The following is a 24,102-nucleotide window of genomic DNA, read 5'->3' on the forward strand; positions in this document are numbered from 1 at the left end:
ATTTTGAGTGTCTAGTATGTACCAGTCAGCTTTGCTAAATGTTGGAGCCATGCTAAAATATGACAAGATATCATCTTGTTCTTGATGTCATTGTATAGTAGGGAGAGATAGCATTTACTTTATATGACCTTTTTTTTTTATTATTATGTATGATAAGTGAATGCAGAGTGCAGTGGGAATGGATAGGTCACTGGCTGTCGAGAGGCCTCTGCAATGGCTTCAGAGGTGATAGGGTTTTACAAAATAGGGTTTATCACGCCAAGAAAGAAGACAGGTATTAGACATGAAGGAATGTCTCATCCAAAGGCATAGAGGCCTTTATGTGACATGTACTTTTTGGAAGAAACTTACATTTGGAAATTATAAAGTGTGCTCAGTCTGTTGAGTATTAACCTTCTATGAAAATGATTGGGAGGAAAATTTGGTTAAACCTAGCCCCATAGTTTACATTTATCCTTTTTCAGTGAAGACCTAATTCATGAAAGGAACTATAGAGATGAATTTTGGGCAGATTAATTCATTTGTTCATATATACCATAAATCTGTAACCTGTGAGATTCATTTAAGATATTTAAAAATGGTGCCAAGATGAAATTTCTCTGTGGAGTATTTAGTGTACACACAGAAATAGGATCATTATATTTTCATTACTGTATGTATAAGTAGGTCAAAGAAGACTTGGATATCTGAACCAACATTGTGGTGAAGCAGTTTTTCTTCTAGTTATAGAACAAAAGCGAACTTCTGTAGATTGTATTTAAGTTAGCTTTTTAAATGGCAACACTGATTTTGACTGTTCTCACCTAGCTTATCAGGGGAAAATTACCTCTATATCGTATATGTGTCTGATCCACATATTGTATATGTATATGTATATATATTCTGTAGGCTATCACTCCCCTGCTCATTGAATGCTTTTCTGTGACATAAAAGGGCTCCAGAATCTGCCCCAACTTGGTATTACAGGGTTGTTTTTGTTCTACAGAGATCCTTAATCTTGCTCACCTGGCCTCCTCATCCTTGAAGAAGCAAGTCAAAGTCCTATTTCCTGCCTTGGGTCATTCTCTGCCTATACTGTCCTATACCAAGGTCATTACTTACTGACTTTTTATTTTGCTATTAAAGCATTTGTTTATTTTATTTTATTTTTTACTGTATGTTACCTTTTTTTCCCTTGGATGGTCTACTGTCAGAGGAGCAGTCAGATTTGTCTTCAGAGCAATTCACAAAATACTTAAGCTTTTACTTAAAATTTCTGAAGGAGGAAGTTTCTGTATATTGTTTATAAGGATGGTGGAGATGTGCTCTATATGCTCAAAGATAGGAAAATTCACAATTTAAGTGAAACCAAAATTGAAACTCTGACACTTCCTGAGAGATCTTACTGTTTATTGAGGACACATCCAAATGAAGGATATATGAAGGGCTTACCTGCCTTTTCTTTTCTACAGTTAATGAAGATCGAACTATTGTTTTCCTTTTATGAGTGATTTTCCACGTAATGTCCATCAGCCTGTGTCTTTTTGTCCTTTGTCACTTTCACCTGTTCTTTTTTCTCTCTCAAACCCTAGATGGAGTATGTTCAAGCCCTAGGATATGTAACCCACCAAAACTGGCTTGTTGAGAACTTTCTTTTTCTACACATTACCAACCAGTGCTTGTTGACTTTTATCGTTAAACCTCTCCAGTTTACTTCTACAGTACTGTGGAGACCTTCTTTAGGTTTCACTTTCTAACTCAAAATTTAATCTGTGGGCAGTGCTTTACATCTGCTGGATGGTCCAGTGCTATATAAATTATATTTTATTTTTGGAGGTAAAATTGTAACTGATAACTTTGATAGTATGGCTTTTGTTAGAGATTGCATCTGATCAAATTTCAGAATCTTGAAAGAAGAACCCTTAAGAAGCAACTCCTGGAGAATGGTTTTCTGAGAACTGAATGAGTACACTCTTTTTCTGCAAGCCAGTTTAACTTGTATTGTATACAGTGAAGCACAGAAAGCCAGATTGTTTGGACAAGCATCACACCTTCTAATCACCTTGCCTAAGAGGTACTTCATTCAGAAAGTGCCCCTGCAGGAGGCCATGCAGGTCAGCAGGAATTGGAGTGCCTCCTTGGTGGGTGGGGCTGTAAGATAGGGGCCCGTACAAGAATTAGTTTCAACCCTCTAGGACTTTATAGCCTAGTAATAGAAAAGCTTTGTAAGCGAATGGCAGTCCTGTTACCTGGGAGGAGGCATCGAGGAGTTTGCTGCGCTGGCAGTGTTGAGGAAGCCTGAGACACGGCTGAGTTTTGAGCACTAGTACTGAGATTTCTCTTTTTCTTTTCTTTCTCTTTCTCCCTAATGTCCTCCCACTATATTTAGTGATAGTGTCCAAAATGAAAAATTCACAGTACTCCCTGCTAGCATAGCCACCTTAACATTTTTTTCTACTGTGAAATCACGTTGAATCATTAGGCACTGGTTGAATCTGCATTCAACCAACACTGGTTGGTAATGTGTGGAAAAAGAAGGTTCTCGACAAGCCAATTTTGGTAGGTCATGTATCCTAGGGCTTGAACATACTCCATCTAGGGTTTGAGAGAGAAAAAAGAACACATGAAAGTGACAAATAACCTGCAGTTGAATCCCACAAATAACCTGCAGCCCACATTCAGAAGCATACCTGCAGGCCTAAGAAAATAGGCCCTGTTCCCCGAAGTCCACTTACTATTTCTACCGTCTCCCTGAAATGGATTTCTCCTGTGTCTCATTTTGCATCCGAATTTAGTCTCTAACAGATCTTTTATGAGAAAGAATAAGGAGGTGGGAGGATTATTTAATATGTGTAAATTTAATTAGACAAATAAGATTAAGTTGGTCTTTTCTATCAGCCCATTTAAATATGCTTATATGGACCCTCTATATGACAGCAAGACACCCTTTTCCTCATGCTTCAGCCAGGCTTTCCAACGTGCTCCTCTGCCATTATCTTACAAAATACTGGGAATATTGTATTGTAATAAAGTAATTACTAGTAAGGATTAATTTTTATACTAACTGCCATGGATTTGGGAGAGACTTACTTATTTCCCCTTTGAACTGTTTTCCTTTTAAAGTGCATGTATCTTTTGCCAAATGGCCCTCTCTGTGTCTTCTCAGAGATAACAGTCACCTTTGAGTTTCTTCTTAACATAAATTAGGGACACTTATGATAATTTATACCCTACCGTTTATACCCTACCATTTATACCCTACCATTCGGATCAATTCAGCTAATACATGTAACATACTGAGGGGTGCCTGGGTGTTGGTTAAGCATCTTATTTCAGTTTCAGCTTAGGTCATGATCTCAGGGTTGTTGTGTTGGGGACTCCACATCCAACAGCGAGTCGGTTTGGGATCCTCTCTCCTTCTGCCACACCTTCCCCTCCTTCCTCCACCACAGGTGTTTGCACATGCTCTCTCGCTCTCACAAATCTTCTATAAATATATAACATACCAAGAACAGTGCCTGGCACATGGTAATCATTTATTAAATGTTTGAGGTTATCATGATCTATGTTATTGTGATTTTCTATATACATGAAATTCTGTGGTATGATGAAACATTACTATGGTTCTCCAGCTTTGTGTTAATAGTTTTATTTTTCCATTTAATCTTTGTGAGGTAAGAACTATCATTAATGTCAGATTGCAAATGAAGAAATAGAGGCTTCAGAGAACGTACGGAAATTATTCATTCCCCAGTTATATAATTGATAAGGTAACAGAGGCAGGGTCTGAACTTATTCTGTGATTCCATGCCCTGTGTTTGTAGTACTTCATGACTTTGGAGAGTACTGGTACAAGCATCAGTTTCTGGCCAGTAGTTCAGAGTATGCTCTGTTGCAGCCAGAACTTCACCAGTAATGATGCATTTTCTTTTGCCTCTGTAAGTTTTTTGACCTAGTACTAAACTAATTCATGTTTGCCTCAATTCTAGCCTATTTATATTACTTAATACTTTTTTTTTTTTTTTTTAAAGTAGGCTCCACATCAGATGTGGGACCTGAACTCATGACCCTAATGAGATCAAGGGTTCCAGGTTCTACCCACTGAGCCAGCCAGGCATCCCTTACTTAATTTGCCTAAAGATATGTGGCTAAGGGGCGCCTGGGTGGCTCAGTGGGTTAAAGCCTCGGGTCATGGTCCTTTGATCGAGCCCTGCGTCAGGCTCTCTGCTCCACGGGGAGCCTACTTCCTCCCCTCTCTCTCTGCCTGCCTCTCTGCCTACTTGTGATTTCTCTCTTTCTGTCAAATAAATAAAATCTTAAAAAAAAAAAATATGTGGCCAAATAAATAGCAGTCTTCTTTCTCATTTTTAATGTTAAAAGTAAGGAAGTTTGCTTTTCGTAACCAGTACAGAAAACTTCTTAATGCAGAGGGGATAGGAATGAACTCTAGTAGTTACAGCTGAAACTCCCCATTTTTTCCCCCCTCCCAAACCACTTAAGTGTAATCACTTTTGAAAATTTTTCCTGGGCTCAGTGAAGGTAAGGGGTTGGAAATGCAATATGGAATATCCATTCCATTGATAGATTCCTGCTTAGACTTTAAGATGACTAATCCACCGCTGCTGCAATTGTCCATCTGATTTAATCTTTCCACCCTCTTTCAGATGCCAGATCACTACCTGATCTATTTGGGGTTTTTTTGGTTTGTTTGTTTGTTAAATTCTTTAGATGCGGAGATTTTTAGAAATTTGGAAGGTGTTTTTGGCCTAAATTGCGTTTTCAAGAATGCTTTACCACAGGCTCACTGTTTGCCTTTACCAGCACTAGAGTCCTTGTTGAACCAGCTGTGTACAATAGCCAGGCACAAGCAACAATGGAAGGCCGGATGTGTTCTACTAACTTTGATAGTGTAGTAAATACCTAGATACTTTAACAAAAAACAATTTTTTTTTTTTTAAAGATTTTATTTATTTATTTGAGAGAGAGAGACAGTGAGAGAGAGCATGAGCGAGGAGAAGGTCAGAGGGAGAAGCAGACTCCCCATGGAGCTGGCAGCCCAATGCAGGACTCGATCCTGGGATAAAGAAGATTTTATTTATTTATTTGTCAGAGAGAGAGGGAGAGAGAGAAAGCGCGCACGCAAGTACAGGCAGACAGAGTGGCAGGCAGAGACAGAGATAGAAGCAGGCTCCCTGCTGAGCAAGGAGCCTGATGTGGGACTGAATCCCAGGACGATGTGGGACTCGATCATGACCTGAGCCGAAGGCAGCCGATTAACCAACTGAGCCACCCACGCATCCCTACTTTAACAAAATTTTAATGAAACTATAATAAGATACAAAGCTATCTGTCAGGACAGTCTGTTTGGACCCTCATTTAATTAATACATATGCATGAAATCAAATTGGCTAACTTTTTAAAAAAGATTTTATTTATTAGCATGAGAGAATGAGCCCAAGCTGGGGTGGGAGGAGCAGGCAGGGGGTGAAGCAGGCTCCTCGCTGAGCAGGGAGCTCAATACCAGACTCTATCACAGGTCCCTGGGGTCATAACCTGAGCTGAAGACAGACGTTTAACTTGCTGAACTACCCATGTACCCCTGATTTGGGTAGCATTTAATAGACTCAGCTCAGTGTAGTTTCTCAGAGGCTCCATTTAAGATGTGTGAAAAAGGAAATCTCAGTTGTCAAGTATCCAGTTTATGATGAGTTGTTTAATACAAGTATTATAACCAGCACACTTTTGTTTTTAATAATGTCATATATGATCACTTTATTCTTACATTATTTACTCTTTTGTTCATTTTTATGATATAAGAATCACCTGCTTTGAATTTTATTTAATGTTGTTGTGCTGAAGGAAATGATGTAAAACCGGGTAGTCTTGCTAGTGTAATACACCCAGTTACTATTTTCCCTTTCTGTCAAGTGATAGGAGATTTTTTTTTTAAAAGCATGTTTGATACCTAAAATATTCTGATTATTTGAGGTATGTTTTAATTTACTTCATGTAAAGCAATAGTCTCCAGGTTCCTGATTTGATTTTTCTCTCTTCAGCTGCCCTCCCCTACCCTTATCTCTCTTAACTCTTTTTCAGACATTTCTTTTTCTTTTTTTTAAGATTTTACTTATTTATTTGACAGAGATCACAAGTAGGCAGAGAGGCAGGCGGGGCGGGGGGGAGGGAAGCAGGCTCCCTGCTGAGCAGAGAGCCCAATGGGGGCTCGATCCCAGGACCCTGGGATCTTGACCTGAGCCAAAGGCAGACGCTTTAACCCACTGAGCCACCCAGGTGTCCCTCAGACATTTCCTAAATGGCTATCAGGCAATACTAGTAGAAGAAATACAGGAACTGGCCTAAGGAAGACCCATTTTAATGTATTTCAGATTTTCTTATGTGTGTAGAAGAAAAACTTCAGCAGAGCTAAAGTTCTTACCTTCTTACTTATCTCTTCTGGTATCTCCTTGTAAATGTCTGATCATCCTCCCAGTAATTGTCATTTTCTACAAACTTGTATGATTTCAGACTGTGTTGCAGCCCAGTGCGGTAGTGCAAAATCCCTTGCTCTGCGTCTTTGGACAAGTCACATCACCTTTGTGTGCCTCAGCCTCCCTCTTTCCTAAAAATCAAGGAATTGGGCTAAATGATCTCTTTTCTTTTTGCTCCAAAATTAAGACCCTCTCTCCTCCCAGCAACATATTATTCCATCAAAAATTTTACTGTCTCTGGGGATTTGAGTCCCAAATTTGTGAAATGAAACTTCATTCTGACATGTTTAATGACATCTGCACAGTGTGCACAGAGTATCATCACATATGGCATTTGCTATATACAAAGCAGATTATGGCCCCTCTTAACTTTTAGACAAGATTTCAAACATGAAGCTTCCCTACTTTGTGTGTGATTATAAATCCTCTTTATTACAGTAAATGTGCAGCAGGTACCAGGGTGTACAGAGTAGGGTAAAGACAAGGTTTATTACTTCAAGGACATAAGGCAGTGATAAGAGACAAGTGTATCTTGGTTTGCTCAGTGTGGATGAGAATATGGGTGATGCAGGGTAGCTACTGGCAAGGGTACCAACTCCGACTGAAGAAGGCAGGTGAGAGTGGACGTGAGGCGCTCAGTGATGCCCTTGTTGAGTCCGAAGAGACTAACATTTAGATAAGTGGGAGGAGCAGGTTGTATTAACACAGGGAGGTAAGGGAGGAAAGTTTGGAAAACTACTGAAGGTTGTGTTTGTTTATAAGGAAAAGGGAAGTCAGTGCCCTGAGCATAAAGAACTAAGAAATTTGAAATTAAATCTAAAGCATTAGGGAGCCCCTGAGGGATTTGAAGCAGAGAAGAATACAGTCAGATGTGTTTCTGAGGTTGCTTGAATTAAAACAGTCTTTATGAGACTTAAAGCATTCAGCAAATCAAGTCTCCGTAAAATTTGAGGTCTCACGTGCATTTTCCACTGATGTAGTTTTCTGAATTCCACATCTTGGAATACCTATTAAAGGTAACTCCCCTAATCTATAATACCCTTTTTAAGCTTTCCTGTTAGGGGTGATTATTATTGCTTTTAACGCCAGCACCTTTGCTAGAGCTAATCTTTGATTTCTTATGGACTTATTTCCATATGCTTTGTTCTCTCAGGGTTACTCATTTGCAACCCTTTATGAAACATGCCTACCCTTAAAAAACTTAATCTTAGACTATGATATGTATATGCCTTGATGTGTGTTTGAGACTTGTTCCTGGCAGGATTTTGCGTTTAGAAGCAGATAAAAGTACAATTCTTCCTTTTGGGTGAATTTTGAGGTCTGTGGCCTGAATTGTGATTGTAGATCCCATCCTTCTATGTTCTTAACTTCTGAGCTCTTTGGAGGGGTGTAGTGTAGCCACCTCAGTAGAGGCTTAATGCTGCCATGAGACCTTTGCTACGTTCTACCAGAGCCAGAGCTAACTTTCACTTAGTGAGATAGTCATTTTTCAGACAGTCCCATCAAGACTCCATTTTTTGATATGAACAGCAATTAATTCTTAGTTTAAATAGGCACAAGCGTGACCTTGTCCACTCCTTTCAGCTGAAGAGATTGAATGGAGCTTTTCAAAAAAGTCTGAAGTGGCAAGTGTCTAATTTTCAGGTTTAATGTTTATAGTCCTGGGTCAGTAATTGACAAGTGATAGAAGTTGTTCAATGGTGATCTTGCCAGTGGGAGATTTTTCAGATGTCCTTAGTTTAATAAAGAAGGAATTGCTTTGTTCATTTATAGACCTTATCTCTTTAATCTGTTGGTATTAATGTCCACTGTCACTGATCTTTCCTTGATGAATCAGAGAGAAATGAGAGCAGTTGTGTTTTTGGACAAAGGCATTGCAATGGACTTCTATTAAAAGCAATGTACTGGGATTTTAAACTTCACTGTTTACATGTAATAAAGTACTAATTCTTATCCATAAGATATTTTCAATCCATAAGATATTTTCATTTCTTTTAACTCTATGTATTTTGATTAACTTGTGTTTTGATAGCCCATTCTTAATATAGGTTACTTGTCCTTGAATGTTTAATGTATAATTAGTTTTAGTTGCTGATGAAGAAATGAGTTTTTAATTACAAGGAATATATTGTTTCAAACTATTCCATTTTCAAGACCTAATTACTTTGATAAATCTATTTTTATCTCTGTTTTGTCCAGTGTGATCTCATTTGTGAAGAACAATTTGAGAAATTGTTGGCTAGAGCATTTATTTGCCTGGTACTCCTAACTGCTTCCCTTCCTTCCCCTCAAGAAATCTCAGTATTGCTTGTCTTTGTTTATTATATCACTTGTAGGGTTGTGAGAAATTCCAAAATAAACCTGAATTTTAAATTGCTATCTTTGGAGTAGATTGGTGTTCAGTGTTGTACTCCCTGTATCATCTTTAAATATTTAAATTGCAGACTCTCTGGCTGCCTCTTAAATTAGATCCTTCACTTAGTAGTTTTGACATTTCATAACCTTGCTCCTCAGGCATTAAATATTCACCTGTTTAAATGGCAGTGAAAATTTTAAATCCAAACCCATTCTATTAATCCAGTGAATGTAGATTAGGAGAACAGCTTGCTGTTGGTGAAGGAAAAAGCTATTTTGACCCCACTGGGACATATATGTTCATTGGATTGAAGTATTTCTAATACATAATTTGCCATAAAACAAAACCATCTCTTGGGTCTTCTCCAAGATGTTTTAACTTTAAAGAACATAAAAATAGATTAAACACTTTGAGGTTTAAGATAGCTCAAGAGTGGTTCTTGTAGTGATTCAAGGCAGCAGTATAAGCTTCACCTCCACAGAAAAATGAGAATGGAGAAGGTTGCTGATAATTGCTAGATAAAAAATTCTGTCTGGGACATGGATGGAACTAGAGGGTATCATGCTTAGCGAAATAAGTCAATCTGAGAAAGACAACTATCATATGATCTCCCTGATATGAGGAAGCGGAGATGCAATGTGGGTGGGTTGGGCGGTAGGAAAAGAAAAAATGAAAGAAGATGGGATTGGGAGGGAGACAAATCATAAAAGACTCAATCTCAAAAAACAGACTGAGGGTTGCTGGGGGAAGGGGGGACAGGAGAGGGTGGTGGGGATATGGACATTGGGGAGGGAATGTGCTATGATGAGTGCTGTGAAATGTGTAAACCTGGTGATTCACAGACCTGTACCCCTGGGGATAAAAATATATTGTATGTTTATTAAAAAATTAATTCTGTCTGGAAGCCTATTTGAATCTCCAAATACAAGTCCTTATCCTAGTGGGGGAGTCTTTTTCCTACTTGGATCTAAGTATATTCTGTTGATAATCTTTAGAGATAGAAGAAGCAGCAGCAGCAGAAGAGGAAGAAGAAGAAATATTGTTTTAGAAAGAAGGATGATATTGACAGTGACATCTTTGATAGAGCACGGGAGGGGCCTGTTAATCCTGAGAAACAGAGGTATAGGGGCGAGACTTGGCCCCGTGGTCTGGGAGAGGGATATTTGCCCTTTTTTACACTTTTATTTCTTGGAAGTGGATGAGGGGGTAGGGTGGAGATCTATTGCTCATTTAATTCATTCTAAGAATTAGAAAGTAATAAAACTAATTTAAAAATTCTAATTATCATGCAGTTTCTGCAGTGAATCTCAATTAATGACCGCTCATTCTTGGGAGAAGTTACTTTTCAGAAATATTAATGGAAAATGAAATAAAATAACTTTGACTTAACTATAATTTCTAGTGTCATCCTCTTCTGTCTTAGCTCAATTTCACTGTGTGTGTGGTGTGTGAAAGAAACAACCAAGATTCATTTAATTTTTCCAAACTTTCAGAACAAAAGTTACTATAGTGTGGTGAATTGTAGAAAGAAAACGGGACAAGGCTGCAAGGACATGGGGTCAGAAGATCATAGTTTGAATCCAGGGGTATGTAACATTAGGCATGTTATTTACCTATTTGCCCAGCTATAGAATACTAATGTGTGCTTTACCTACTACAAACAAAACACTCTATTTGAAAATGCTTTTACATGGTGAAGTCTTGTAAGTCCCTATGTGTAAATTAAATGGAAATATTATTTGTTACTACTGTGAGTTTATATGCAGTGTAGTTACCTCTGTCCTACTGTGGTGATGGGAACCAGTTTCTGACAAAGTTATTGAAAAATACTCTTTTTGCAGAGGCTTAGTATTGATTCTTGGAGTCCTTCTAATGTGCTTGTGTTCTAAAAATGTACCCAGGGTTGCTTTTAATCAGGTATGCTAGGACATGCAGACATGGAAGTTATCGTTATGAAGGAAGATGTTTATAGTTACAGATCTTTAGAAACAGGGTATGTCAGCATGACATGTAGGGTCACATGGGGAGTCATCAGGGATGGTCAGTCAGGAGTGCAGAGCATGGCCCAGAGCTTTTACTAGAGTTCCTTGTGGAAAGGAAATGGGGGAAGCAGAGTAGGTGTGCTGAATAAGTTTAGCACTAGTTAGTGTGAATAATTTTGGAGGACTCTAGCTTGGTGGGGGGTAGTTGTCAGGCATCTGGCCTCCTGGGGTGAGGTCGGTGGGGGGCGGGTATAGGTGTGGTATGTGAGAATTTGATAAAGGAGTTATGGGTGTGGGCTCTGAGTTGTTTGTTCATATATCAAAGGCATGCTCCTGGGGGTCATTTACTCTCTCCCAGGAAGTAGCTATACCTGGGAGGGGCAGTCTCTCCAGGATCAAGGCCCCAGATGATAGAGCATCAACAGAAAATAAAATATTGTCAATACAAGCTGAGAATTAAAGAAGCAATGTAAACTTAAGACCAGACATTCAAGAAAAAAAAAAAAAAAGCAGATAACATAACTGACCCAAGTATGTTTTCAAAGCTTTTATATAAGCACTAAATATAAACCCGTTTTCCTAAATATATTTTAGGATAACTTTTAAAACACTCCACCCACACACCTCTGAAATGCACAGAGCAGTAAATGTCACTGCATGAGTAAATTATTCTGGAACACAGTAATGGATTCAGGTTACTTTCAACTTTAATGGTCTGTGTCTTTACCTATATTCTCAGATGCTTGTAGAGATAAATAATATTTATAGTCACCTAGGTTTTCAGGTTCTGTGTTAAGAATTTTATGTAGATTAGAAATTATTTTGTTAATTATTCCTAATAACCGTACAGAGAAGGTACAGTTATGTGGTAATAGACTTAAATAATTTATGCAAGTTCACAGAACCTTTAATGAATGGCATGTGGTTTTGAGCCCAGGCATACTGGTTAGAGAGCTGTCACCTAGAACTACATTACCTCACGCCTTGCTTTTGCTCACGGAGTGGCTGCCTGCCTCCCAGAGCCTCCCAACTTGGAAAATGTACAGATGCTTACTCTGGTGCTCGTGGGAAGTGGCTCTTCCTAAAGGGAACACTTGAGTCACGTGACCCGGAGCAGCTGAACAGCTGACTTGCTGAGCGCTCCCTGCACTGAAAGCAAGTTTAAGTGGTGGGATTTTTAGCTTAGCCTGATAATTGAGAATTGTGCTTTAGAAAAGAAACTGGTTACTCATTTTTTCATACCACTGAGTGCATGTGTAATTCATTTGCTTTGTTTTTTCAGTTTATAACAGCCCCAAGACTAGATTCCACTTGAATTATTTTGGTGATCATTTGGAATTTGCCTTCATTTCTTACTTTCCACTTACATTTAAGTTCCCCAGTCTTCATTCTTCTTAAGTGTTTAGGTGTTTAAGCATAGAGACAAAGCACATGTGAAGAGTTACCTACCTGCTCTCTACCACTATTCCACATTCCATGTATGTGTAGGACAGGACAGTGCTCACTTGACTTCAGATAGCATGTTTGGACCAATAGGTGTATTTTCACTTTTTAATGAGCAAATTTGTTGAATAAAGGATAAGAATATTAAATGTTAACACTGGTGGAGCAGAGATGAAAGATAGCAAGACTGTTATAAAGGAGTATAGATCCTGGCTTTTTTTTTTCTCTGCCTGAAAAGCCAAAAATAAAAAGCTGATAACACTGTGGACATAATTTAAACCATGGAGAAAATATTTGAAAATACCAAAGAGCTTGTTCAAATTGAAAAGATGATTTTTGCTGTTGCTTTTGTAATGAGCAATGGACTAGATTTATGGTGGATACTAATAGATAAAAGAAGTAAGCGGAAGTTGTCATGTTATGGTACCTGAACAAATCAGCATTAGACCTACTGGCCATTTTTATGAATGATCTGAAAAATGGCGGGGGGGGGGGTATGTTGTGAAGTTCTTGCAGTTAGATAGTCCAGGAAAGCTCAGAAATAAACCAGAGGCAATGTGGTAAGGAAGAGCACATGAGACTTAAAGCTATCTGAAAAATGGCAGAGATAGTTCTAAGCAAAGAGCTGTCAATTATAATTTGGGCAAGCTCTTGATGACTGCCTGAACTGTTCCTTAAATCCTGTGGTATACCAAGCTGGTGTGAACCCACAGGATCAGTGGGGTATGAGATGGGTTTTACTCGGCAAATGTTCCAGCATCTATCACATGCTAAGATATTGAGGATGATCATTATAAGAAAAAGAGATGTAGTTCCTTAGGGCATAGAGCTTACATGAAGAATGTTAATTACAAATAAATACAGGCAATCTTATTTTATCTTCCATCCTTCTAGAATTTGGGACACTGTCTTAAAGAGAGGAAGCTTTTTGAAAGGATGGTAGGTAGAGGCAATAAAGGGATGTAAGACCTTTTGGAAAAACAACACTGCAGAGACTTGAGGACAAGAAAATAATAAGCAAAGAGTGACCAGGGTTGTAACTCATTCAAGTGCTTAAATTTGTGGGGGTTTAGGGATGATAGAAGGTTATTTTGCTAATGAATCAAAAAGGCATACTTACTGATAATAGGGTGACTTATTAGAAACTTTGTACCACCACCAGTAGAGATGGAAGAGGCTCAAAAACAGGTCACAAAATGTGCTGGATGAATTTAGAGTCCTTAAACTTCATTATTGAGCCTACATTCCTCGTTTAGGGGTTTGGCCCCACTGAGGACAACCTACTGCTGTGCTGTGTGGTTTGTTTTGAAAACTTGCAAACCTAGGGATAAATACTCTATATCTCTCCCCAGGGGAGTGGCATTTCCCATTTGTTGAGCATTTCTCCAGAAATGAGTAAAACTGTTAACTCCAGACTTGCTTTAACTTCATTGTTTGTTATGTGCTCTGTATGGAAAAGCTGCTAACTTTAGACAGTCTTGGAATTTTTAAAGGGAGGTAACTGAGTGTGTGTAGATGCTTAATTCCATTTCCTTTCTTAGGTTTCCTATGCTCGCCCAAGTTCGGCTTCTATCAGAGATGCGAATTTGTATGTCAGTGGACTTCCGAAAACAATGACCCAGAAGGAGTTGGAACAGCTTTTTTCACAATATGGACGCATCATTACTTCTCGTATTCTTGTTGACCAGGTCACCGGTAAGTAGGCAGCTGCTCCAGACAACCTTTGACACTTTCTGAGTGGCAGACTGTGAAATACTCTGCCTTTCTGCACAGTGATCTTGCCTCTGGAACACACCAAAGGTATATGTGAACCAGAAAACACAATTTTCTGTGGGAATTGTTCATAAATCTGCATGGATAAAAATAGATTGTGGAGTGGGGTGAGTGAGCTTGCGTCATTTGTACCCCGAAGGGGCATGTTTGAACTCTGTTTTATGGCATGTAATAAATTTGTAGATGATATAATCCTCATTTCCAAGCTTCTGTGTGAAAAAAGCCCTTATCCTCCTCATAAAGTACTCCTTCTAATAAATAGTCTTTTTTCTTGTAAAAAGCATAGTTTAATGCAGCAGTATGTACCTTGTTCTCTAAGGGAGCATGACCCTGTGTCCACACTAGCTGTTCAGGCTGGTTTCTAGGTCCATCCTGTGTTACGCGGGCATGTGTAAGAGTTTGACATTTTGAATATTAAAAATTTATTTTATGCCTGGTATAACTTTTGACCAAACTGAAATGAGGAGACTAATAAGTTTATTAAAACTTTTGTAAGGGTGCTCTTCTGCCAAAGCTTTTAAAGAAAAGCTAGCCATATAGGTTTGACCATGGATTTTAAGAATTAATTATAATTTTCTATTATAAAAGCAATGCTTATTCTTTTTAAAAACAGCAGAAATAGAGAAACATGGTAAGGAGGGGAATTACCTGTGTATTACTATATACTCAAGCGGTCACATGAAGATTTTGGGGGAAAACATAGATAGATTTTCCTCTTTAATTTTCTTTGTGTTTCTTTTCTTTCCTCTCACTTTCCCTGTTTTCTTTCTCTTTTTTTTCTCTCTCCTACTACCATAAGAGGAGATGTATCATCGTGTATTACGATGTCTGTTTTTTTCTAAAGGAAGCAGTGGATAATCTCTTATCATCCTTTATTTCTGTGGGTCTGTTATTTCTCCTCTTCCACTTCTGATTTTGAGTCTTCTCTCTTTTTTGTGTTGATGTATATGGCTAGAGGTTTATCAGTTTGTTGATCTTTTCAAAGAAGTGGCTCCTTGTTTCCCTGATCTGTTCTGTTGTCTTTTTAGTTTCTATATAACATTTATTTCTGCTCTAATCTTAAAAAATAAAGCAAAACAAAACGAAACAAAACAAAAAAAACCAACAGGGGCAGTAGATTAACTACAGAATAAAAACCAGGCCAAGTTTTTAATTCTTAAAGTGAAGATCTGAGTTTGAACACAAGCAGTCATGTTCTGCTCCTCTGTGCTATTAATGGGCCTCATACATAAGAAGCAGCATCCTTAAGAGTTTTGGGTAGAAAGATACCTACCTTCATATACATGCCTGGGAGAGTGGCCTATAGGTTTGGCTGTATGAAGAAAATTTAGTCTAGGGAAGAAATATAAAAAAAACTGCCTTTTCATCATAGCTGCATTTTGTAATCATCCGTGTATGTTCTGTCACTTTGCTGTATCACACAGACTGTTAGTTGGTTAAATAGAAGAAATCCAGATCTAGCAATCCAGATAAATTTGCTTAAAGCAACAGAAATACCTTTTTTGGGGGGTTCATAACATTCATGCTTTTTAATTCATCATTCTTAATGAGAAGTTGATGAGTGGAGAATAGATTTCACTTTTTTTGTTTTTTAAGATTTTATTTATTTATTTGACAGACATAAATCACAAGTAGGTAGAGAGGCAGGCAGAGAGAGAGAAAGAAGAGGAAGTAGGCTCCCCGCTAAGCAGAGAGCCCGATGCGGGACTCGATCCCAGGAGCCCAGGATCATGACCTGAGCCGAAGGCAGAGGCTTTAACCCACTGAGCCACCCAGGCGCCCCTAGATTTCATTTCTGATACAGAAGTCCCATCTCTTTAAGGTGGGTGTTATACCAAGCCTTTCGGTTATTTTCTCACTCTCTCTCTCTTTTTTTTTTTTTAAAAGATTTATTTATATAAGAGAGAGAGCAAGCATGTGAGAGCATGTACTCATAAGTGGGTAGAGGGGCAGAGGGAGAGAATCTCAAGCAGACTCCCCACTGAGTACCAAGCCAGACTTTGGGTTCCATCTCATGACCCATGAGATCATGACCTGAGCCAAAACTAAGAGTCAGATGCTTAATTGACTGAGCCAGCCAGGCAACCCTCTTTGGGTTAATCTTCTTTGTTTGTTTCTTTCTTTCTTTAAGATTTTATTTATTTATTTGACAGAGAGATCACCAGTAGGCAGAGAGAGAGAAACAGGCTCCTCGCTGAGTAGAGAGCCCAATGTTGGGCTTGATCCCAGGACCCTGAGATCATGACCTGAGCTGAAGGCAGAGGCTTTTAATCCACTGAGCCACCCAGGCACCCCTCTTTGGGTTTTTCTGATGCATGCTCAAGTTAGAGGACCTCAGATTTGGGTGACTCAGCCTGTGTGGAGGCTATTGCAGTGCTAACCTAATGCTTTCCTCATGGAATAGTTAAGTTCTAGGGGTTATTAATTCTTCGTGCTAGTGGATAAGTAAAAGAATATATTTATTATCATTTCACCATTTTATCTTTAATCTTTCTACTTAAGACTTTCAAGGCGAAATTATTCAGTTTATCTGAAATGGAAAAGAAAACCCTGCAATTTTGTTAGTCATCAGGTAGTAATAATGTACAACTGATATAACTTCAATAGGAAAGTAAAAGTGGTATGGGCTGAGATAGGTGTCTGGAAGAAATGCCTCTCCACCTTAGAAAAAAATTCTACACCAGTGAACTTACACAGTGTTGATTACAAAGCAAGTAGAACTTCATTCTTTTTTAAAGTTCCTATAAATCATGATGGTCGAATACATTTTCTCAGCCTATCTTTCTCAATAACCTCTCGTTCTAGTCTTCATTTATATGCTCTGAATCATCTAGATTTTTCTAGCTACTAGTCCTAAGCTAGCACAGCTAGTACCAATTTGCTTGCCAAGAAAGTGTTTCCCTACAACTGTTTATCTCCGGATGGCCAGTTATGGCTACCTCAGCTAGCCCATTAAAACTAATTAAATGGAATGCGTTGGGTTTTTCTCTGCCATTTTTCAAAAGCTGGACGGGTATTTGGCCATCCCCCTGCTTCCCTATTCTTGTCTCTCAGACTGAGGAGAGAGCATGAGATAGAGAACGGTATTTCCATAGAAGTAATACTGCTAGAGCCAGAAAGCTTTGAGGCTTTATTTCTATTTTCTTTATTTTAAAAATATAGGTCTTCTTTTATCCCTTTTTCTCCTTATAATATTGTTTCTCTCATAAAGTTTAGCTAGTTAAAACCAGTGGGGGGAGTTTCAGGGAACTAGAAAAGCCTCTACAGACATTTTTCTTAGCAGGCCAGTATCCTTTGTAATATTATTAAGTAGAATTTTATTATTATTATTATTATTTTTTATATTATTTATTTATTTATTTGCCATAGAGAGAGATCACAAGTAGGCAGAGAGACAGGCAGAGAGAGAGGGAGAAGCACGAGAGCCCCACGTGGGGCTCGATCCCAGGACCCTGGGACCATGACCCGAGCCGAAGACAGAGGCCTAATCCACTGAGCCACCCAGGTGCCCCAAGTAGAATTTTATTATTTAAAAATTTAGCTGAAATATCTTACAACCACTGTGATGTATTTTTAGCATAGCTTTTTAGAATTTTTAGTAAATGCCTGGTTCTATTCTGCCCCTTAAAAGAAAGGGAGCTACTGTGCCCTTCATTACTGAGCTGCTTATCTGATACCGTAATTTGAGAAGTAGAAATCAGGCATGCTATTGTTGACATTATTAAAGACAAGGGAGTCTATGGAGGGAGAGAGAAGGCAGCAGGTAGGGAGAACATGGATGTATTTGCGTGCTTTCTATTTGTCTAGGCTTATTGGTAGGCAGGTAATGGTGGGTATTCAGATTGTGTAGATGCATTAAAAAATACAAAATTGGGATTCTAGATTGAATTGCTACTAAGGTAAGGTGAAACTTTCCTCCTCCTGTGGTTTTGTGGCAGATGTTCTATGTGGGTGAAGACATGTTTTTGAGAAGGAAAAATTAATTTATCCTTTCTTCTCTCCCTCCCTTCTCCTTCCGCTCCCTTTTTCCCAAATCCTTACCCAAATCTACCAATAGGCATATCAAGGGGTGTAGGGTTTATTCGATTTGACAAGCGGATTGAGGCAGAAGAAGCTATCAAAGGCCTAAATGGCCAGAAACCTCCTGGTGCCACAGAGCCAATCACTGTAAAGTTTGCTAATAATCCAAGCCAAAAAACCAATCAGGCCATCCTTTCCCAGCTGTACCAGTCTCCAAACAGAAGGTATCCAGGACCACTAGCTCAGCAGGCACAGCGTTTTAGGTAAGTCTGGTCTGGTTCTTATGCCCAGCTACTACACTCAGAACTCTCAGGTTACTGTGCAGTACTTCTGTTGACAGGATTCTGGCTTGTTCTTACTGTTGCTGGCAGTGTTTTCTTTCTATTTCTTATGAGGATAAGAGAAAACATATTTGGGGTGTAGTGTCTTTTGCTAATACTGAAGGTGGTAACAAAAAAGGACAATAAGCTATAGCAGTCACTTTCAATTGGGAGTAATTGTGCCCCTTGGGACATTTGGGAGCATCCAGAGACATTGTGTGGGCATAACTTGGGTGTAGTTCCTCCTGGCATCTACTGGGTAGAGATCGGGGATGCAGCTGAACGTCCTGCAGTGTACAGCATAACCTCCAACAGCAGCAAATGGTCTAACTCCAGGCATCAATCGTATGAGGTTGAGAAACCCTGATCTATGGAATGCTGGGTTCTTTGTGTTTCCAGTGCTTTTGATTTCCCCTTTCTAGTTGTTTTTTTTTTTTTTTTCCCCCTTTTCTTTTCCTGGTAAGATTTTATTCTTGTAGTTCAGCTTTTAGGTCAAGCTCCTTTCAGTTACTTTGTTTTATAATGTGTACACCACTAAGGAGATAAAACCTATGTGAAAACACTAAGTTTCTACAAATGGATCCCTATCCCCTTTTAAAATTTTTATTTCTTGTATTCTAGGGGTTGGCAAACCTTCGTAAAGGGCTGGATAGTAAATATTTTCGGCTTTGGGGGTCATGGTCTCTGTAGCATATAGATATTTTTTTAAACAGCTTTTTAAAAATGTAAAAGCCATTCTTTACTCCTGGGCAATACAGAAGCAGATGGCAGTGTGGATTTGGCCTGTGGGTGGTAGTTTTCAGACCCCTGTATAGTCCGTAGAATGACTATGCATCTTCAGCCCAAGGAAGACATTCTATCTTGTAGATAGGCATAAATATTTTAATTTTTCAAGTTTTAATTTAAACCTGGGTTAAACAGTCAAATCAAGAGTCATTATAAAAAACATCTCCGATCTGCATGTGAGAACAGTGACTTTAAGACATTAAGCACAGCACAAAGAACTTATGGTTTCATAAGCAAAGCCACCCAGTTTTTTTTTTTTTTTCTAGAACATTTTTTAATATCCTTTTTGGCCATATGGTGTACTGCAGCCGTAATTTCATCTAACCCCATGCTAATTTTTTTTTTTTTTTAAATCCCAAATGCATTATCAGTTTTCTTTCCTTGCAGGGGCAGAATAGTTACTTACCAAAAATAGGATCATAAATGTAGCTTAAAGAGGAGCCCCCCCCCCCGATTTTATTTATTTGACACAGAGAGAGAGAGAGATCACAAGTAGGCAGAGAGGTAGGCAGAGAGAGATGGGGAAGCAGGCTCCTTGCTGAGCAGAGAGCCTGATGCAGAGCTTGATCCCAGGACCCTGAGATCATGACCTGAGCTGAAGGCAAAGGCTTAACCCACTGAGCCTCCCAGGCACCCTGAGGAGTTATGTTTTTGAGCTTAAATCATATGCATTTTTTCATTTGGGGTATTTAGGAGTGCCAAAGAATAGAGATGATATTGGTGAAATACCTGCTTTCAAAAAAGTACTCAGTTGTGTCACCTGAGGTGGGAGAAAGAAATTCGCCATAAACTCTGTGTTCAGTTCCTACTTAGGCTGGCTTTTGCCCTGGCAGTAGAGGTGGGATTGACAAAAGGATCCATCTGAAACTGGATGACTGGGTTACCCAGTTGATTGAGCCTGTGTTTACTCTCTGTTTTAAACTTTGCGATGTTTAAAAAAAACAACAGCAACAACAACAACCCCCCCCCACACCAACACATTGTCAGGAAACACTGCTCCCTATGACGGTGGTGGGTACTCCAGGCCATGGCTGCAGGGGAAAAGATGCATTGGAGCAGCTTGATACTAGACCTTGTAGAGAAAAATCTCAAAAACCATTTTTTGGGGAGTTTTTTGTTTGTTTGTTTGTTTTGTTTTAAAAGCTCCACCTGTAGGTTTCCTGTGTGGTATCTTAAAGTAAATAATATTTCCTGCAAATTTTTAGCAAACTTGAAGGAATTTTAGAGGTGTTTCCTGGACAGCCTATCCAGGTAACCTCTTTGGGGTCTAGAAAAGAGTTTTGAGCTTACACAGAGGGAGGCTCTTTGAGACTTATTGGTTGATTTCAACCCTGTGAAAATATAAAATGTTTGATGGTAATGGAAAACTGTGTTCGTTTTACATTGTTAGTTTTTTCCTGGTGTTCCCCACTATAAGCTCTGATTTCATTTCATGGTAGTTATTAAGTAAAACTGTGTATTGAGGGTCAAGACTAAATGATGAGGAAGATCAGGTGAGAGGTTTGAGGTGGCAGGATCTGTAGGAGAATGCCTGATCATTGAAATGGTGAGGCCTGCTGAGACTCCCAGACCAGGCTTCTCACTGCTGTGTCTGCACACAGCCCCACCCAGCCCACTCCTGCATGCTCCGTGCTTCTTACTTGTGGGTTGGGAAAGCTTTCAAGGATGTTCTCATGGTCACATTTAATATCTTTCTAAATATCTTTCTGCTCATCCTTTGCTTTTATCTTTTTGTTCCATATGTTATTAACTTGAAATTCTTCCTTGACTGCTAGAAAAAGAAATTCTGAAAATGGGAATGGGAACTGTCCGTTGTAAGGGAAACTCAGTTTCAGAAAACAGAAGATTGCTTTCAGATTCCTGACTTTCGTCTCTACTGCCCTCCGTTCCTTCCTTAAACCTCTGTGTGGATAATAAGTAATGAACTAGTCTTTGAACTAAGTGAAGGTGCTTGGTCTAAACGCAGTGTTGGAAGAAATTGGGAGCCTTTATTCCTAGAATTAAGGTTAACCTGGTATATGTTTGGTTGCTTTTAATACTTTAAAAACTTGGTGTTATTACCTATATCTTTGTCCCTCTTCTGTTGAATTAAGGTTGAATCTACTTTCTCTTCACAAAGACTATTGAATTAAAGGACTTCCTTCTTATGTTGGTATTTTGCTCTTCTCTCACTCAGATCTAGATCATTGCAGGAATATGTTGTCCCTGACATCTGTGTCCTAAGGCCTTTACTTTGGCACTTTCCAGTAGACAGTGCATTTCTCACTCTATTTTTTATGTCGTCATAGTACCCTGGGAGTTCAAGGAGACTGGAGAATACAAGTTCTAAGTATTATGAGAATAGTCAAGGATTTCTTTCTTTCTTTTTCTTTCTTTTTTTTTTTTTTTTTTGATTTTATTTATTTATTTAAGAGAGAGAGATCACAAGTAGGCAGAGCAGCAGATACAGAGGGGGTGGGAAGCAGGCTCCCTGCTGAGCAGGGAACCCGATGTGGGGCTCAATCCCAAGACCCTGGGATCATGACCTGAGTTGAAGGCAGAGGCTTTAACCCACTGAGCCACCCAGGCGCCCCTCAAGGATATATTTTTTTTTCCCCCTCAAGGATATTTTTAATACTCATGAAATGCACCATATCTTTTGAAGTCAGAAAAATGTAAAACCCATGCAATAAGGGTTAAGTTTAAAAGTGGGCTTCTGAAGTTTATGGCTCAGTCAACCCATAGGAATAGAGAATTATTTTAACATGAGCACTGCAGATCTAATATGTTTATTTAATTGACTACAGTTTTTAAAATAAAACCATCTTTATTTATTGGGATGGATAGTATAATTCAAGCCCCTTAAGTATATGTTTTAGGACATGGTGTCAGAATTAAGCTTTTGGCCAAATTTTTCATCTCTCTTCTTGTGGAGCAGCTTTGATTTTATTGAACGTGATCTAGTCTAATGGCCTGTGTGCCTGCTTCTGTAAGCCTTTATGCATTTTTAAAGCAGCCTTTTAAATCCATGCTTGTGTTGCATTGAAGGCATGTGCTGGTTGCTACTCTTATAATTTCCTTTTGGAAGAAACCGGTATCAGTCCTCCTGAGTAATTTTTTTTTCTTAGAGGATAGATGACACCATCTAATAGGATAAGGGGTAAGTTGATGATCTTGTGGTTAACTTCAGAGCATATCTTGGCCTGTGCTTTGGAGAGGTTTTGAGAACCATTATTTGTAGAGTTCAGAGTTGCACTTTATTACCCATTAGTAATCTCTCTTTATATTTTTATTTCTGACTTTAATTGACCCCACATTTCCCTTTCTACTTGCATGTGGGTCTCCCCATAGTCTGTTGGCTAAATTTCTTAGAAATTAAGTAGGTGTTTTCTTTTTGTAACTTCTAACTTTGAAATGAGAATGCTCTACCTAATATTCAAAATAGTGCCATCTGAGTTGTATTCCTGTTGAGAGGAAAATGTTTATACCTGTATCCCCAGTATATCATTTAAAAAAAAAATTTTTATTTATTTATTTGACAGACAGATCACAAGTAGGCAGAGAGGCAGGCAGAGAGAGAGGGGGAAGCAGGCTCCCTGCTGAGCAGGGAGCCCGATGCCGGCCTTGATCCCAAGACCCTGAGATGGTGACCTGAGCCGAAGGCAGAGGCTTTAATCCACTGAGCCACCCAGGTGCCACCCCCCCCCCCAGTATATCATTTTTTCATAAATTATATGAACATGGGCTTTGTGCTGTTATATTCATGAACTCTTAAACCCTAATGAAACATAGAAAATATATATAAAGATGAAAGAAACAATATTTTAAATATCTTGTTTATTATCATGCTGACTGACTTCATTTATCCAGTATCTTAATAAATCCTATATCTTTAAGGCAAGATTTGTGAAAGTATCTTAGTAATTTTGAACTACATGTTGGGTTATCTTGTGTCTGACCTCATCACAGCCTTTATACTAGGAAGAGAAGAAATTATCAGAAATAGTCACTCTCCCTTGTTTCTGTTGACTTGGACTGCTTTTACTGGTATAATCCTGACTCTGATGATGATGATTTCTGTAGAAATCATTGTGAAGCTACCTCTTCTTGGAGGTTTTATTTTTTAATTAAAGCTAGGCTTCCCTATCTAATCCTCCAGATCCACTTAATGTGCTATTTGTAAAGTGGATTATATCCAAGCTACAGAACAGGGGAAGAGTGCCACCTCCCTTGAGGACTGCTCAGTCTTCCCTCAGGAAAGGAAGCAATGCCTGGGAACTGATTGAGGGTACTTGTTGCTGAGTGAGGGTACTGGTTGCGGTGCAGCCATTAAATTTGAATGAAGAATACTTCTAAAGTTGAAAGTATCTTTTGAATGGGCTCTCTTCTTCCACACTGTAGTATGTCATCATTCACACCCCCCTGGATCATTCTGGACTCTACTGACTTAGTCTCCATGAACTATTGGCTTCTGTTTTTAAATGACCACATATAAAAGATGGCTGTCCTTGAGCTCTGGACACCCCCAACAACAATATATAGTTCTGGAGAGTAATAATGGTCCTATGTCTGAGCGAACTGTAAACTAGGCAGTTAAAAGAGAAGATGCTTAGTTTACGGTTTTCCAGCTGCTACAAGATTTAGGGTGCATAGTGTCCACGTGGAGCACCCTTTGCTTAGGAGGCTCACTGAGAGGGTCCTCAGAGATCCTAGTGTAGAAGTCTAAGGCCTCCTGCCTGGAAGGTCCTTGGATGGAGAATGGGGAAAGAGATGTCTCTCCCTAACATGTGTAATCCACTTCTGGAGCAGTTTTGGTTTCCAGCCTGTCTAATACTTGCTTAGGAGAGTCTATCCACGGGCTTTCGGTTGGTATAGTAAGCTGATTGTTGGTGGCAAAGTGTGACACTCCCAACCTGGGCAGAGGTGGTGTAACTCTGTTTTGAATGAATCAATAAGGTGTCTCTGCATCCGGGCTC

General features: G+C 39.0%; 1 protein-coding gene across 15 annotated transcripts in view; it reads left to right on the plus strand.

Annotated features, from left to right (window-relative positions):
• ELAVL2 (ELAV like RNA binding protein 2) overlaps positions 1-24,102 on the plus strand; it is a 170,909-nt gene that overhangs the window by 141,500 nt on the left and 5,307 nt on the right. For all 15 annotated transcript variants that reach the window (XM_032308355.1, XM_032308351.1, XM_032308349.1 and 12 more), the window contains 2 exons: positions 13,790-13,943; positions 18,079-18,304. In XM_032308355.1, coding sequence (XP_032164246.1) covers positions 13,790-13,943; positions 18,079-18,304 — 380 coding nt within the window. The remainder of the gene's footprint in view (positions 1-13,789; positions 13,944-18,078; positions 18,305-24,102) is intronic.

The sequence above is a fragment of the Mustela erminea genome, chromosome 12 (assembly GCF_009829155.1).
Source record: "Mustela erminea isolate mMusErm1 chromosome 12, mMusErm1.Pri, whole genome shotgun sequence".
Classification (NCBI taxonomy): Eukaryota; Metazoa; Chordata; class Mammalia; order Carnivora; family Mustelidae; genus Mustela; species Mustela erminea.